General features: G+C 36.0%; 1 protein-coding gene across 2 annotated transcripts; it reads right to left on the bottom strand.

The window, feature by feature from the left end:
• Nucleotides 1-2,057: 2,057 nt before the first annotated feature.
• On the bottom strand, nucleotides 2,058-15,130 carry LOC149227137 (malate dehydrogenase, mitochondrial-like). 2 transcript variants are annotated; one of them, XM_089377701.1, is made up of 6 exons: nucleotides 14,707-15,130; nucleotides 5,204-5,377; nucleotides 4,199-4,367; nucleotides 3,776-3,837; nucleotides 3,492-3,619; nucleotides 2,173-2,312 (listed from the first exon to the last, which is right to left on the bottom strand). In XM_089377701.1, the coding sequence occupies exons 1-6, from the start codon at nucleotides 14,974-14,976 to the stop codon at nucleotides 2,303-2,305; spliced, it is 813 nt and encodes a 270-aa protein (XP_089233827.1). In that variant the 5' UTR covers nucleotides 14,977-15,130; the 3' UTR covers nucleotides 2,173-2,302. The 2 variants fall into 2 exon arrangements, with proteins under 2 accessions (XP_089233828.1, XP_089233827.1); XM_089377702.1 differs by lacking the exons at nucleotides 3,492-3,619; nucleotides 3,776-3,837; nucleotides 4,199-4,367 and having other exon boundaries at nucleotides 2,058-2,312.
• Between the last annotated feature and the right edge of the window lie 999 nt (nucleotides 15,131-16,129).

Raw genomic sequence — 16,129 nt, forward strand, 5'->3', positions numbered from 1 at the left:
CAATGCCTTTGACTCTGAATTCTTTTTACTGTTGAGGGAGAGGTGATGTGCTTCTTTGGCTGATATGCAAGATGTAACCCTAGAAGTAGAATCAAACATCATGGCTGTAGAAAATCTCACTACAACAAAACCAGTGATTTGCGCCAGATTTAGCGCCAGATTTTAGTGCATTTTTTTTGTAATTGTGATGAGCAACCTGGCGCTAAATCTGGCTCTATTGTACAATTTTTAAAGCGTCCTTTTTTGCACCTGATTTTGCATCCCTTTTCACGCTAGATTTTGCATCATTTTTTACACCAGACTATGCATCATTTTTTGCGTCAAATTTTGAACCAAGATTTGCATCTTATTTTATGACAGGTTTTGCTTCTAGTTTTGTGTCATTTTTTGCATCTATTTTTCATTCTCTTTTGCTTCCTATTTTATGTCATTCTTTGCTTCCATTTTTGTACCATCATTTGCATCAAGTTTACACTGTATTTTGAATCCAATTTAACATCTTTTTATGCATCCATTTTGTGTCAGTTTTTGCATCTAGTCTTACGCCAGGTTTTGTATCTAGTCTTACACTAGTTTTTGCTTCTATTTTTGCACCAGCTTTGGTGCCTATCTTTGCACCATGTGTTGAATTTGATTTAGCACCAAATTTTGCATCCATTTTTGTGCCCATTTTTGCATCTTTTTTTGGACCATTTTTTACATCCACATTTACGTTTGATTTGTCTCCATTTTTCCCATCTCATTTTGCACCATATTTTGCGTCATTTGTTTCATCCAATTTTGCATCATTTTTAACACCATCTCTTGCATCTAATGTTACATCATTTTGAGCATCGAAATTTGCATTTATATTTGCATCTTATGTTGAGTCATGTGTTGTGTCCACCTTTGCATCTTATTTTGTGTCTAATGGTACATTCAATTTAGAGCCATTTTTTACGTCTACTTTTGTATTTGTTTTTGCACCAAGTTTTGCATCCAATTTTAAGCTATTTTATGCCCCTTTTTGCACCATTTTTTTGTGTCTACTTGTGTCCAATGTTGCACCATTATTTACACCGACTTTTTCATCCAATTTTGCATTTTTTTGGTGTCTAGTTTTACATCGTTTTCAACATCCAAATTTGCATCTTTTTTTGCCTCATTTTGTGTCCACATTTGCATATAATTTTGTGTCTGAGTTCGAGCCTAAATTTGCATGTGATTAGGAATCATTTTTTACATCCAATATGGCATCCTTGGTTTCACCTTTTTTCAGCCCCATTTTGCATCTTGTTTTATGTCTTTTCTTACATCTTTTTTTTTTCCTTTTTTGCACCCAAGTTTGCATCCCAAATTTACACCATTATTTGCATCATCATTTGGCATATTAATTTGTAACGTTTTTTGTTTCTTTTTAACGCTCAACTTTGCATCTTATTTTACATCTAGTTGTTGTCTTTTTTTGCATCTAATTTGGTGCCCATTTATGTGTCCTTGTTTTTGCCCAATTTGATATCCTTTTGTATGCCATGTTTTGTTCCCTTCTTTGTGTCAACTATTGCACAATTTTTCACTTCTAATTTAAAACACTTTGTATGTCAATTGTTTGCATTTTGTATTAATTCCTAGTTTAACATCCAATTGTACTTTCAATTTTGCATCCATGGTTACATCCGCATTTGACTTCTTATATAGAGTATATTTTTCTTTACATATATGACCCCCTTTATAGATTCATAGTGAAATATATGATAGTTTCTAAATATCATTAAGGCATATATCACAATTCAAAATTATTTGTAAAGAAATTTAAGAGAAATTGACAACATCCATCCAAAAAAATAACAATGTGCCATTAACAATTTTCAAAACATGTATAAAATAGCAACATAATACTAATAAAATCAGTATTATTTTTAATCAAAACAACTAAAATTCAAATATGATTAACAAATCAAAATATTTCATGAATATCGTTACAATAAATTAACAACATACATAAATCAAACTCATCGTATGATTACAAAATCAAAATGTCTCATTGATATAGGGTAAATTCACAACACCCATCTAAACATAACAATGTCATTCTACACAATAATTTCTTCATAAAAAACAATGCATGTGCATGCCGAGCTACCACCACCAAGATCATCCTCATGATCATCTTGACCATCCTCATTACTCTGATCCACATCATCACCAACACCGCAACTATCATCATCATCTCCTCCTTCACCACCATCATCCTCATCCTCATCCTCATCATCTCCTGATATATGTTGAACATAATTTGGATCATCGTCTTGGCAATCATTACCTATAGCATTCTGACAAAAAAATTCAATATTACATGTTAGTATTAATTACATAACACAACGCATGTTTTTGTTATACAATGTTAACCATAAAATGAGGTAAGATATAATATCTAATAGTACTAAAAAATAAAATGAAAATATGGTTTAAAAGTATATTGGAAATCCAACTAAGATTACATACCATAGAGTCCATCCAAACAACAAATTCAACCCATCCCTTTTGCTGCAGCACCTCCTTTTCCAAATGATTTGGAGGTCTTCAGGGTAAAAATATATATCCCATGGTTTATATTTGGCCTTAAAAAACAGTAGAAAAAAAAAATTTGAGAACACAGGAGCAAGATGAAAAAGGAATTGCATGTCTAAACATTTTGAAGTCTCAAAAAGCATTCATCAACATAGAGAAGACTACATCACTACTCTTCACTTCCAAGTTTTCAACTAATGGATTTAACTGACCAGCAATGTTTTTTGCATGAACCATGCTCAAATGCTCAAGATGAGGTAATGAATGGATGTTATGCACCTATCTATGAATTGCAACCACAGGCATACATGTAAGTGCAAATTTGTAAATCTCATACCCAAATTTACCCATCATCAAGCACACAACTTTTGCGGGATCCATTTGACATATGTTATGTTTAAGAAGGAATAACATCCTTGAAGAGACTCATGGCTTTTCTTAGGGAAGGATCTTTGCATGCAGAATCTAGATTAACTCTGAACATTTCAATCAAACTAAGGTAAATGAAAGGCAACAATCCATCAGTCAAACCTCACAGGTTAAAAGCACCCGCTGAGTTTCACACAAATGAGAAAGCCTAAGGGAAAATATTTGAGACATGCATGCCACATGATTTCATGTAGGATAAGTACCTAAGCTTAAGGCAAAAGATTTGAGACATGCAAATGTATGAAGTACAAGATTCAGATAAAGAGAAAGAAGCTCCTTCATGCCATATTCTCACTGACAATGAATCTCAGATTAGGTACTTATCAAGCATGAAATCATGTTGCATGCCAAGCATGAAATCATGAAGCACACACCATGATAAGATTATCTGACTCCAACTACTGCATCAAGATGAAAAATTCAGCACTCTAGACAGTCACATAAGAATAAAAAAACATTCAAAAGATATGAATGCATATTAGCCACTATAGAGGACCAAAACATAAACTTACGCCATAGACAGTGTGGCTGAACCTTTCCCTGCTTTTGCTTCAACAACTTCAGTTCCTCCATCCTGTGTGTGCTTTGTCAAGGCTTTAATGTCCTCCTCAGATAATACAGAGTTTGGCTTTGGTGTTGCCTAAAAAAAATTATCAAAACAAAAAAGTGTATGTTCCCTTTTTAACTGTATTGAAGGGTAGGTAATTATGATCTCATTTTATCTTTGATAAATTAATCTTCTAATATCCAAGAGTAAAGAAAAAACTCAAGATGAGGATCCAACAAAGTCATATACATGTGAAAAAAGTGGAAGAATTGTAACACCCGCATGTCCACCTACAACAGGAACATCAACTTCTACAGACAACATAGGATGACATCAACAACAAACATAAAACTGAGAATTGTATCTAATGTTAAAAAAAGCATGATGTTGGTAAGATCCTACAGCATATCATGTATTGGGTCTAGCCCAGATGATTGTGTGCAAAGACTGTTATCCTTCCCACCCGGGTTCAATTCCATCAAGTGACATCTTGAGCTGACTATATTTCTGATGGCCTTGAGCCCTATGATACCATCCTTGAAATGAGGAGAAGTGCCTGGCATGTTTGCCCAGGATGCATATTTCATGATTAAATTATAAAAAATAAAAATATTTTACAGAATACTAAATATTTGAGAGTAGCTAAGCATAACAAGCCAGAATTTTAAATACCTTCAACAGGAACCCCTGCTTTTGAAGCATAGAACGTCTTTGCACGGACAACATCAAGAGTAGTAACACCAAAGAGTTTCTTTTCATTATAGGTCCCTGCCTTCTTAAAAACCTCAGCAGCTATTGGTACAGTAGAATTTACAGGATTGCTGATCATATTTACAATTGCCTGCCATGGATATCAAGTCCTCAGCAATGCCATAAAAACCAATTCTAGATGATTTCTTGAATCCAAATATACCATTCCTGATAGAAGGAAAACATTATCCAGTACACTCTCCCCCCTCTCCATATCTCTACCTATATAATATGTAACAATATACTATACATACTGTACACACACACCAGTACATGAACAAAACAAATAATTGTGAAACATACTTCTTTATCTATTAACTTGCCACACTAATGGTAGTACATACTGATTGTATGTAATATACAATGTTATAGAGGATACCTCGTGATCAGTGGATTTGTGCACAGTTAAATAGAAGACCAACGATATTTTTTATATTGATATTCATATGCCAATTTTCTCAAAAGTCCAAAAGCTAAGTTACTAACTACAAGAGGAGAAACAAGAATAACAGGGCTTTAACAGTGGCTGCAAACTTGCATTGGACTACACAGCTAATTACTCTTAAGTTCATTTCAATTAGTATTTCCTTCTTATGGGCAAAATTTAGCTGCAATTCGTCTAAATAAAGAGTCAATAATGAGTCAATCACCTATTCGTTTGACTCAAAGAAGTCTTCAAGCTGCGTTAACCTCTCTAGTAGAATTGATTATATACAAGAACAATATGTAAATCTAGATCAACAACTTGCTTAAAGATTCTTGCAAATATGTATTTGTATATATTGCGATCTCTATAGATCTCAAACATACAAAGCCTTCGACAAAGCAACTTACAGTGAACGTCATGCTTATTCCTATGAAATAGTCAATAAGAAAATCACATGAAAACAAAAACTTCAAAGAAGATCATAAATCATGACAACTTACCTCTGGGCAGTATTTTGCAATTGCAGAGCAAAGAGATTTAACAATCCCTGCATTGATGTTGAAGAGATCATCACGGGTCATGCCAGGTTTTCGAGGCACACCAGCAGGAATGATCACAACATCTGCATTCTCCAATGCCGTGCCAAGTTGTTCCTCTCCCATATATCCTGCAACCTGCACCCAGGTCACACTGCTATGAATTACTGACAAGGTCGTGACACAAGCATGATAAAATCAATATGGCAGTACCAAATTAAATGATAAATATGTAGACCAAAAAATAAGAAAAGAAATTATTATCGCAAAGTTCCAAAAGAAGTAAAACTTGTTATCCTTGTTCCATGACCCAAGCAATGGTATGTCCTCCTCATAGTGAACAAGAATAGGATTATTTGTATTCTATAGTAAAATCCACCTTTTGGCTTTTACCGAGGAGATAAAGCACCAAAAGCAATGATTATGCTCGTCGGAGATTGAAGACCTATACCAACCCACGTTTCAATCAGGATATAATCTTGTCCAATACAGGTATACGACATTTCAATCAGGGTATAGTCTTATCCAATCCAGGTATAAAAGTGATGCTGTGATAAATAATTAGCATCTCACAAGCCACTTTAGGGAGTTTATTCAACCTTAGTTTAATTTACGCTGCGAAGACTATTTTGATTTAATCTACTCATGGATAAAGAGGCAAATCTAAACGACCCCAAAAAGGTTGGATATAGAGGCAAATCCAATATGCAGAGGGTCATCAATTCAATCCTCACAAAATAAAAAATTGACAATGCAATGAGACTATTCTAAATTCTAAGTAGTCATTAGGCCAAGTATGACTTAGATCCATCAGATCAAAAAGTCCTATTAAGCAGAGGCATATGATCCAGCTGTGGATTCTGCTAAAAATATAGATGCACTTTTCATCAAAAAAATATGAACTACCTCGTCCATTGGGCTGTGGTTTAGTGGAATGTTGTAGGGTGCTTGTCATGAGGATGACCCAGGTTCAAAACCCAGGAGGCATATTCCCATGATAATGCAGCTGCCCATGTCATTCCAAAATATGAAGTCGGGTTAACGTGATAAACACCAGTTCAATGATAATGCAGAGGTGTTGTTAATGATGACCCCTGTGCTATTGAGGTTTGCACAGATGAGCCCATCTGCAAGTCATGCGTGACTTTGATGAATAGATGCAATTAAGGTGTTTCACCCACACCAGTCAAAAGGCCTTGACCAAACAAAAACAATAATAGTGTGAGCCCAACCTCAATTTCAACCTTCTCCTATCAATAGCAAATACTACTACTGCTAATAATAATAATAAGCACAGCCCAAATTTCAATCTAGCCATAAATGTCAGGCAGATTGTAGTCAAGTAGTTAAATCATAGCACTTTCAGTGCCCTCTTAGAAGTATGTTGCGGCATTATCTCACCATCGGAGTTAACTACCATATTGAGATTCAACAGACAAGATCTGGTGCAAATCCTGCATGAAATTGGTGGAATAGAGATTCTATGTTTGTAGCATCTACAATGAGGGCAAAACCCACTATGTTAACAGAAAGACATTTGCCACACCTTCAATAGCCTGTCCAGGACATTTCAAGTTGCTAGATTCAATGAGACTTGAATAAATTGTAAGATGCCTTAATAACATATGCTGCATTAGCAAACATTAATCATATACCTGGAAGTACTCTATGACATGGATTGAATGGCAACCTAGTGGACCGCCATATATAATTTGACCACCTTGTTTCATCAACAGCAACTGCAAAAAAAGAAAGAATGCTATTGTAGTTGGGATTGTTTGGGAAAGTAAGCATCATTAAATATTTGCAAGGTTTTGTTCAATAAGCATTGCTTTACACACATGATTATCAGGTTTTACCTAGGTGTCCAAATGCATTGCCCTTCAGAGTGGGCAGTGAAAATTGTTTTAAATATTGATATTGGTGGGCTTCTAAAAGATCTTCCTTTCTAGAAATTTACAGAACCATCTACTTCTTCCTACAATCCATCTTATAACCTTTTCAAAACTAGCCATTTTGCTGAAGACCTTTGATATTAAATATTTTACTCCATGGCCTTGGATTTGAAATTTAAATATAGCTCTCCGAACTCTAGATACATCACTACCAATTGGCCCCCTATGATTATTGTCAGTGGTTTGGATTTCTAGTGAAAAATATTTTTCCTTCCATGACATGTGGTCTCATGCATGCTTTCATATTTTTTTTGTGGGTGTCTGATCACAATTTCAGATTTGGCTATATTAACAACCTGTAAGGAGTTAGAGATGTATCTTACCTCATCAAATCCTTCAAAAATATCTATACTTGGCTGATGGATAGTACAGACTACAATTCGGCCTGTGTCCACTGTATTCCTAACTGTATGCATCGCGATAGTTGCAGCTCTGGCATCCAGACCAGATGTCGGCTCATCCATGAATATGATTGAAGGATTTGCAACAAGTTCTACAGCAATGGTTAGTCTCTTCCATTACTCAGTTGATAGACCAGTCACACCAGGAAGACCCACCAATGTGTCTCTCAAGCTATCAAGCTCTACAAGCTCCAGCACTTCATCCACAAACATCTGTTAAATAGAACAATCTCAATCTTAGGAAACCCAATATTAAGAATGAAAGAAAGAAACTATATTAAAGTCCACAGGTGGTTCATAAGCGGCTCTCCAGTAAATAATTATTGAATAAAAACAATAAATTGAATCTAAAGGGAAATTCCAGTCCTTTACTATACATCTGTAACAATTTTTATGTGTATTCAATTTTTATGTGTATTTTGTCATATATTTTTCATACCAGCATTTTGAACCATACATTACAATGAATCAAAATAGTTGAATTTTATCATTACTATGAGAAAAAGCAGTGATGAAAGAACAAGGCTGGAAAGCGCTGTGGGCTGGCAATGGCAAGACCTAAGGGTCTAGATTCATCCTCTCCTCTCCTCACCAAGTCTATATAATGAAGCCACTCCAGAGAGAGATAATTACATGCTGCTGAAAAATCTTAGAGAGAGCTTTCTTTCTGTCCCTTAGGAATGACTTCATTATATAGACTTGGTGAGGAGAGGAGAGGAGGATGATTCCAGACCCTTTGTCCTAGTGAATTCAAAGTTTAGTACGAGTTCCCAAGCGATTAGATGAGGTAATTGAAAATTCAAACCTCTTCAAAGTGATCCCCTAAAAAATGAACAAATCTAAAAGCTTGACCAGGTCATTGCTGCTGAAGGGCATTAGGCAATCATTGCTCCTTGCAGTAAGGACAAGGGCGATGCATTGCTCCTTGTCAGTGTACAGGGAGCAATGAACCTGCTAATCTTTGCTTTTAAGGGAAGAAAAGTGGTGCTTCAGCAAAGTGACATCGTGGGACCCATTTTAAAACAAATGAACCATATTAAATTTAATCCAAAAGAAAATCAAAAAATCTAACCTTAGATTACATCTTCAGAAGCTTACCTTGCATCATTTGTCAGTCGTTGCTCTCGTGGAGAGAGCTTGCAGTTGAGATGTTAAGTAAACCTTCCCTGCTGTTGTAGCTGATTTGGAGATGATTTCACAGGGGAAACCATTTCTGTCTGAAAATGACATATACATACTTGTACAGTTATCAGCAGAACCCCAGGATCCAATTTATAATTTTAGCGTATGACCCTGGAAATTATGCTCTACTGCGGTGTAACCTGAGGATCAAACTTGCAAAGCTCAATGCCTGTTAAATGACATTACAGGTGTCATGATGAAAGGTTCCAGATATTTTATCCTTAAAATGTAAAACTATCTTTAAATGTTTTCTGTTTTAAATGCCTTAAGAGGACCGAATCTGCAGAAATAAATATTATAGTTCTCCTCTCTTGAACAACCCACAATCTAAAGAAAAGCATTGTTCTTGTTTTAGCAATTGACAGAGTGCATTCAAAGCAATCTTGGATTTCAACTGTTCTCTTCTCCCATCTGAATTCTTGTTGATGATTTCTAGATCAACATTTCCTAGCAAGCAATTTAATCTGGGTTGAACTTCAGTGGTGAAATTCTAATTCGTTGATTGGATATTTAAGCGTCATTTTCCATTTTGATTCCCTAGAAGGAGGTCTTGTCATCTATATCTGTACCTTTCTTCAGACTGTTATTAACTTTATCTAGCATGCAGGGCATTGGCATTGTGTTTTGGCATTTTCAGGCAACAGTTGTAAGCAACATGATGGGAAAGGCACACCTTCTGTCTGCATTCCTTGACTACAAGATTTGGACAAGTGATTAGACCCCTTTGGGCTCATTAAGAGGATCCATAAAAGAATCTGCAACTGTATCAAAGGTAGTTGCATCCATGACCAGACTTGCAGACCTTTGAGAGATCTACAAACTTTTGAGAGGGGTGCCAGTCTCTTAGGGATATATATTAATAATCCAACTTTTAAGGTCACAGCCAACCGAGACATCAAATTCATGTATAAGATCTTTTTGTTTGTGCGACAAGGGACCTACCTTTAAGTAGCCATTGGATCCTTCAGGCAGCCATTGTACTACTAAAATATACAAAAGCATACATAATCCACACTACTCTGGATTTTAACAGGAAGAAACACATGTTCTTAAGTTCTCACTGATCTTCTTCTAGAGCTGTACGTGGTGTCAAGTTGGCAGTCGCAGCAATCAACCGCATTTTGTACACAAGTCACCAAAAAAGAAGCCAGAGTCCCAGATAGAGAAAGTAGGTTGGCAAGCAGTCCCTGAAGCATTTTCTCAGGGAAACGGTTAATTTCCTGTTTTCTTGTTTCACACAAAATGTAATACTCAGCCGTTAACCCTTTACATGCTTAATGACTCTTAACCAGTTTGTCTACCAATGTTTTGTACTTTCATCTTCGAAGTTCGAACTACAACATCTGGAAAATTTTACAAGCTAGGAATCAAACCCAACCCAAGACCAAAGCTGCTCTTTGACCGTGCTACGTGCCATTTTCATGAAGACACGCTTAAGAGTTCGCTGTAGGAATGTGAATTGCATATTCAAAAATACCATCTTCCCTGCAATTTGAAGGCAGAGGAAAAGGGCCAACTTTTATAAAATAATATTAAAGAAGGGACTCAAGACACCAAACTTGATCATTGACAACCACTCTTTCAATAAAAGGACCATGGCATAAAACCATAAAGTTCAAAAAAGTTCTTGCTTTACTAAACTTTATTAATCCCTTTTGCATGATGAATCGTTTCTGCTCTTAAGACATTACATAGTTTACACTACCCCGTAGCAACAATAACATGTTGCACAAGCTAGTAGCCATGGAGCTTCAAAGCCTACGATGGAGACTCTTTTTCGACAGCCAGGGTCAACACTTGGTCTAAAGACGATCTCCCGTACATAGTCAGGGATGCTTACTCAAAGCATTTAAATAAGAAGCCATCTCTTACAGTTCTAGCTGTATTGTGTCTATTTCCCTCTTACATAGACAGCCTGAACCTTTCTAGCTGTATTGTGTCTATGACTATTTCCCTCTTTCTTAGAGGCTGTAAAGCTCAGCTCATTGGATTTCGAGTAAAATTGACAAAAGCCAAAACACTATGTTATTTGGATAAACTGGAAATATGCATTTGGGATTTCTGAAGCTAAACTGGAAATATGTATTTGGGATTTCTGAAGCTGCACACTGAGTCCAGTATCCATATTAAATCATAAATGTACCAAATGCATGGATTTGATTCAATACACGCTTGGTGGGAGCAGGGGGCGTGGGGCAGTGGACACAACTCAGGTTGTAGAATACACCTCCATTTTGTTCTTGGAACTATCAAGGGATTCGGGAACCTACTTAGCTTAATGGGTATTTGCTTTTCAAATCAAAGAGGTTTTAACTACTTCAGTAGGATTCCTTTGGTTCATAGGTCTAACACATGGAATTCAGGCATGTAAAATCAGCCAGGAATCACACCATCATTAAACACAATACCATAACCAAACTCAGGCAAACAAAATTAACTTGGTATGAAGGAGAAGAAAGAGGAACCAGGACGAGTATTACCAACAGTTGAAAATATACAAAAGCATACATAATCCACACTACTCTGGATTTTAACCGGAAGAAACACATGTTCTTAAGCTCTCACTGATCTTCTTCTAGAGCTGTACGTGGTGTCAAGTTGGCAGTCGCAGCAATCAAACGCATTTTGTACACAAGTCACCAAAAAAGAAGCCAGAGTCCTGGATAGAGAAAGTAGGTTGGCAAGCAGTCCCTGAAGCATTTTCTCAGGGAAACGGTTAATTTCCTGTTTTCTTGTTTCACACAAAATATAATACTCAGCCGTTAACCCTTTACATGCTTAATGACTCTTAAGCAGTTTGTCTACCAATGTTTTGTACTTTCATCTTCGAAGTTCGAACTACAACATCTGGAAAATTTTACAAGCTAGGAATCAAACCCAACCCAAGACCAAAGCTGCTCTTTGACCGTGCTACGTGCCATTTTCATGAAGACACGCTTAAGAGTTCGCTGTAGGAATGTGAATTGCATATTCAAAAATACCATCTTCCCAACTTTCAGGTGATGACTCTGATATGCAAAATGATGAAGAAGCTATTGTCTATAGAGGGAGCTTCAAGAATGGATACAACATTGGAAATACTCCAAACCAAATTTATTGTAAAAATCCAAAGCATGTTTCGATGGATTTGACAAAAACTTCTCATGTGGTTGGAGAATATAACCCAAATTCTTTCATAAGAAATGATAATAATGTTATAGTGCATTCATGGTCAACACAATATCCAGCTCCTATTTCAAGGACTCTACCCACTCATGTAGGTAAATCTTCCTCATTGCAAAGGATTCAAACAGCTAGTGTCATATTGTCTGCACTTGATAAGCCTATGCAGACATTATCTGTCACAGATTCTGGTCAACATGGAATGCCTTCTAATGAAACAAATGCAGGACAAACTTCATATTTTTGGGTGCAACCTAGCGATATTCAAGGTTTAAAAAGACAACTTGTCCACATTCTCAATATATATAGAGGAAGTATGCTTCTTGTACATGTTCCATCTGAATATCAAAAGGTCTTTGGCAGACCTCTATATTTATTGGAGTATGGTTCTTATAATCTAGTTAATTTGATAGAAAAGATGCATGATGTCTTCACCACATCATTGAAAGAAAAGGAAACAATAAGTTTGTGTCTTTAAGAGAGTTATCAAACAAGTTCATACAAGGTAATATAAAAATGAACTCTTCTACCAATGATTCAAGAGATGTGCTTAGGAAGAAAGAACATACTGGAAAGTTAGAGAAGGGAAAAGTTTAAAGGAGTCCAAGAATTCACAGATTTAGGTGCTTGTAATGACCTATGTGATGACTTTGATGCATATGGCATAGAAGTGAAAATGGCTTCACATTGAGATGGAGGTTCAGATGATGGAAGTTGAAGTGAACAAGATGACGAAGATGGGGATGGAGAGATGATCCTCCAAGGAGATTTGAATGTTGATGAATATGCAGCAGAAGCAAGCCTAGAAATATTCAAACGAGAACTGCATGGGATTTTGGTAAGCCATTCCTGTGCAATTCTGCTGCCAAATTTTTCAACACTGGACTAACAAAGATACACCGAAGATCTTGATTACAATGTATTTGGTGTTTAATAACTTGAAGCACTAATTCAAAAATTTATAGATGTTGCAATTGTGATGGAGGAACGCGACATTAAAAGGAAATTCGTTGTTGCTGACGGTGGTTCTAAAGTTTATTAAAATTAACAATCCACCGATGTTGCAGTCACCATTCTTTGTCTAGATGTAAGTATCAAATCTTAATGTCTCAGGATAGATGATTTCAAACTATTTAGAGCATTGTCAAAATACATTTTTTAAAGAGTTAACTAAGCAAGTAATTGACATCTTGATTCTCAACAGCATTTTGAAGTTCTTGGCTTCTCAAGAGTTTGAAGCTGTTTCTAAAAAGAAAATGCTAGAGTTATGGAACAAAGCTCTAAATGATATTGAGAATTACAGGTTTGTAATTTATCTATAGCGACATATAAATATGCAGAGTAGAGGTTATGGTTTGCATTTTGGAAGATGTAATTTATATATTGTATTGAGGAATTCTTATTACAAATATATAAGATGAAATGAGAGCTTTTATATTGTGAGAAAGTTGAAGGCTGACATAATGATTTTGTTTTTTAGTCTCTTGTGATGTGATTCTAGCAACATGACTTGTTTGATTACTGATCAATTTTATTTCATGACTTGTTATTAACTAATGCAGGATGTACAGGACATGTGACCCCATAAAGATGATATTTCCCATTTTCTGAACAGATTATATAAACGTATTTGAAAGGAACAGAATTTCCTGATTTCCAAATAAACCTGGACTTTGACCTTCTGAGGATATATTTGGGGATTTTCTGTTTCAGGTCTCCGCAACATGGTTTCGGTTTCCTCTCAGTGCATAGGTCCACATTAGTATTGTTCTAGTAGTGGGCATGTGTTCATGAGACAAAATTGTCTGGGGTCAGCTTGTTTAAATGCATCTTTCGGGCAATGGCATTTTTGAATGTGCAAGATGCGTAAAAGTTATATTGCAAAATAGATATGGCTCGTCTTTCAAGCTTGATGAAGTTCCTTAAGAAAATTGCAAATAATACTATCCCATGTGTTACTGGTCACTGAATAAGTACTGGTTAATAAAGTCGGAGGATATTTCTAAATTGGGATATTGAAAATTGCCCTATTCCTGGGGAAGTCCATCCAGAGGATGTAGCAGGTAATATTAGGATGGCTCTTGGGTTGCATCCAATGGTTACAGGTGTTGTCACTATGCTCTCGGCATTATGGAGATTTTAATAATTTTCCTCCAAGACTGAGAGAAGGCTGTCAAAAGACTGGAGTCAACCTCATTGACCTTCCCAATGGAAGGAAAGATGCAGCATATAAATCGATTTTAGTGTATATGTTTTCATTTTCTCTTGATAATCATCTTCCCTCTACCATTTTATTGATTTCATGAGATGTTTATTTTTCTCTTGCTTTGCACAAACTAGGGAAATGGGGGTATACAATTGTTCTTGCATTTCCAGATGGAGTGGGTGTCTCTTCTTCACTACACAATGATGGTCGATTTGTGTGGGATTAACCATGTTTGGCTTGAGGTGAAGGTCTTGTTCCAGCAAAATCCTTGTCTCTAGCACCCGATTTCACTTTTTATCATGTTGGTTGTCTTTCAGGTGATGACTCTGTTATGCAAAATGATGAAGAATCTGACCATGGACAATATCAGAAACGTAAAATCAAAGAACTAATAACAGGTAAAACACTAACGAAAAGTAGATCCTACCAAGTGGGTCGTCGTACGATCGATCCCAATGGAGATCCCTTGAAACTAAAATCAAAACATCTCTATCGTTCGCAGAGAGAACAGATCCAGCATACAGAGAACGAAAAAAACGCGGTAGGAAAAGAGGAACCCACCTCAGCACGGCTGTTGATGTGGCCGACATCTGCAGCCACACCTGGAGTGCCAGCGATATCATAGAGCGCCAACTTTGACACCAGAGGATTGAGTTTCATCAGAAGAGCCAATGGCTGCCCGATACCCCCAGCAGCTCCCAACACAACAACCTTGCGTGGCGGACTTCCACCACTCGAATAAAACCTTCTCGGCATAACATTAGTTTTGAAAGAAGAAGATGATGCATTCTTCAGTGCAGATCCCACCAATCGTCGCATTGCAGAACTCATTTTTGCCGCTGGTAACACTGAAAGAATGCAAGCTGAAGGCAGATGAAGAAGAAGGGGGAGATTCCAGAGCTTAAAGGCCGAATCAATGGAGATGTGTGGATACGACTTTGTTAAAAGGGATTTTAAAGCCTCACGGTACTATGCAGGGCTTTGGTTTAATCTATTTTATTGCGAAATTCTTAGTTATTGACAATCAGACAGCTCGTGATAGAAATCCCTCTTTTGGGGGACGAGGTTCGGGAATGGAACATCATGTGATCGAAATTTTCAGTTGGTCAAATGTTAATTAAGTTATTATAAAATAGAGATATTTTTTATTTTATTTTTTTAAATAAATTTAATAATATTAGGAGATTTTTATCAAACTCTGGTTAGGGGTCAGACTAGTTTACAATGTATTTAAACATTGCAAATCTCGGTGTGTTTAAAAGGAAAGTGTTTTTTTTTTTCAGGGGTGTTAGTTATTTATGGAATATGTCATATTGTGGATATTTTGATTGATATTGGACCATTTTAGTTGTTTGTTATGTATGTCGAATAGTCCAATCCCAAGGAATCCTCGAAAGTGGTGAATCTTTGCAGAGAATCTTTAAAAGTGGTGAATATGATGTTAGGGTGTTTTTTAAAAGGGAGTGATAATTGAGATAGCTATATATTTTAAAAGAATATGTTTTTAGGGGTTATAAGAGTGCGAAGGACCATTTTCCATTCTAGGGAAAGGGAAAGGTTTATATTTAGGGATTAGGATAGTTTTTAATTTTTATTTCAAAGTAATAAGATCATTGAGGAAAGATATTATAAAAATATAATTGTTGATGGAGATTTATAATGATAATTAAATCTTTTTATAAAGGTATAAGGTAGGGTTAAAGAATGTTGTTATAAATAGTTTACAGGATAAATAAAGAGATAGAATTGTTTGAAAGAATGGAGTTATTTCATGCGCTTAGCGCAGTAAATAACAAGGTAGTTGGGTTAATGTAGCAAGTAAGTTAGATAAACGAGTATTTTAAAATAAAATCCGGTAAGTAAGGGTATTAATCCCATAAGAGTTCAGCCTTGAGCTAATAATGACATATTTTTGTAAGATTAGAGGATTTAGATTATATTACTGCGAGAAAAAACGTGATTATAACATAGATGGATTGGTTTG

This window comes from Pinus tabuliformis, chromosome J, assembly GCF_031772625.1.
Source record: "Pinus tabuliformis cultivar Carrire ecotype Pingquan chromosome J, CPIR1, whole genome shotgun sequence".
NCBI lineage: Eukaryota > Viridiplantae > Streptophyta > Pinopsida > Pinales > Pinaceae > Pinus > Pinus tabuliformis.

Bases quoted from the DNA above. Each gene is read 5' to 3' on its own strand.
- LOC149227137 (XM_089377701.1), bottom strand. From the start codon at position 14,976: ATGAGTTCTGCAATGCGACGATTGGTGGGATCTGCACTGAAGAATGCA. The intron at 3,838-4,198 runs GTATTTAAAATT...TGTTGTCTGTAG, and splicing joins AGCAGGGGTTCCTGTTGAAG to AAGTTGATGTTCCTGTTGTA. The intron at 3,620-3,775 runs GTATATGACTTT...AATTTTTTTTAG, and splicing joins TTCTTCCACTTTTTTCACAT to GCAACACCAAAGCCAAACTC.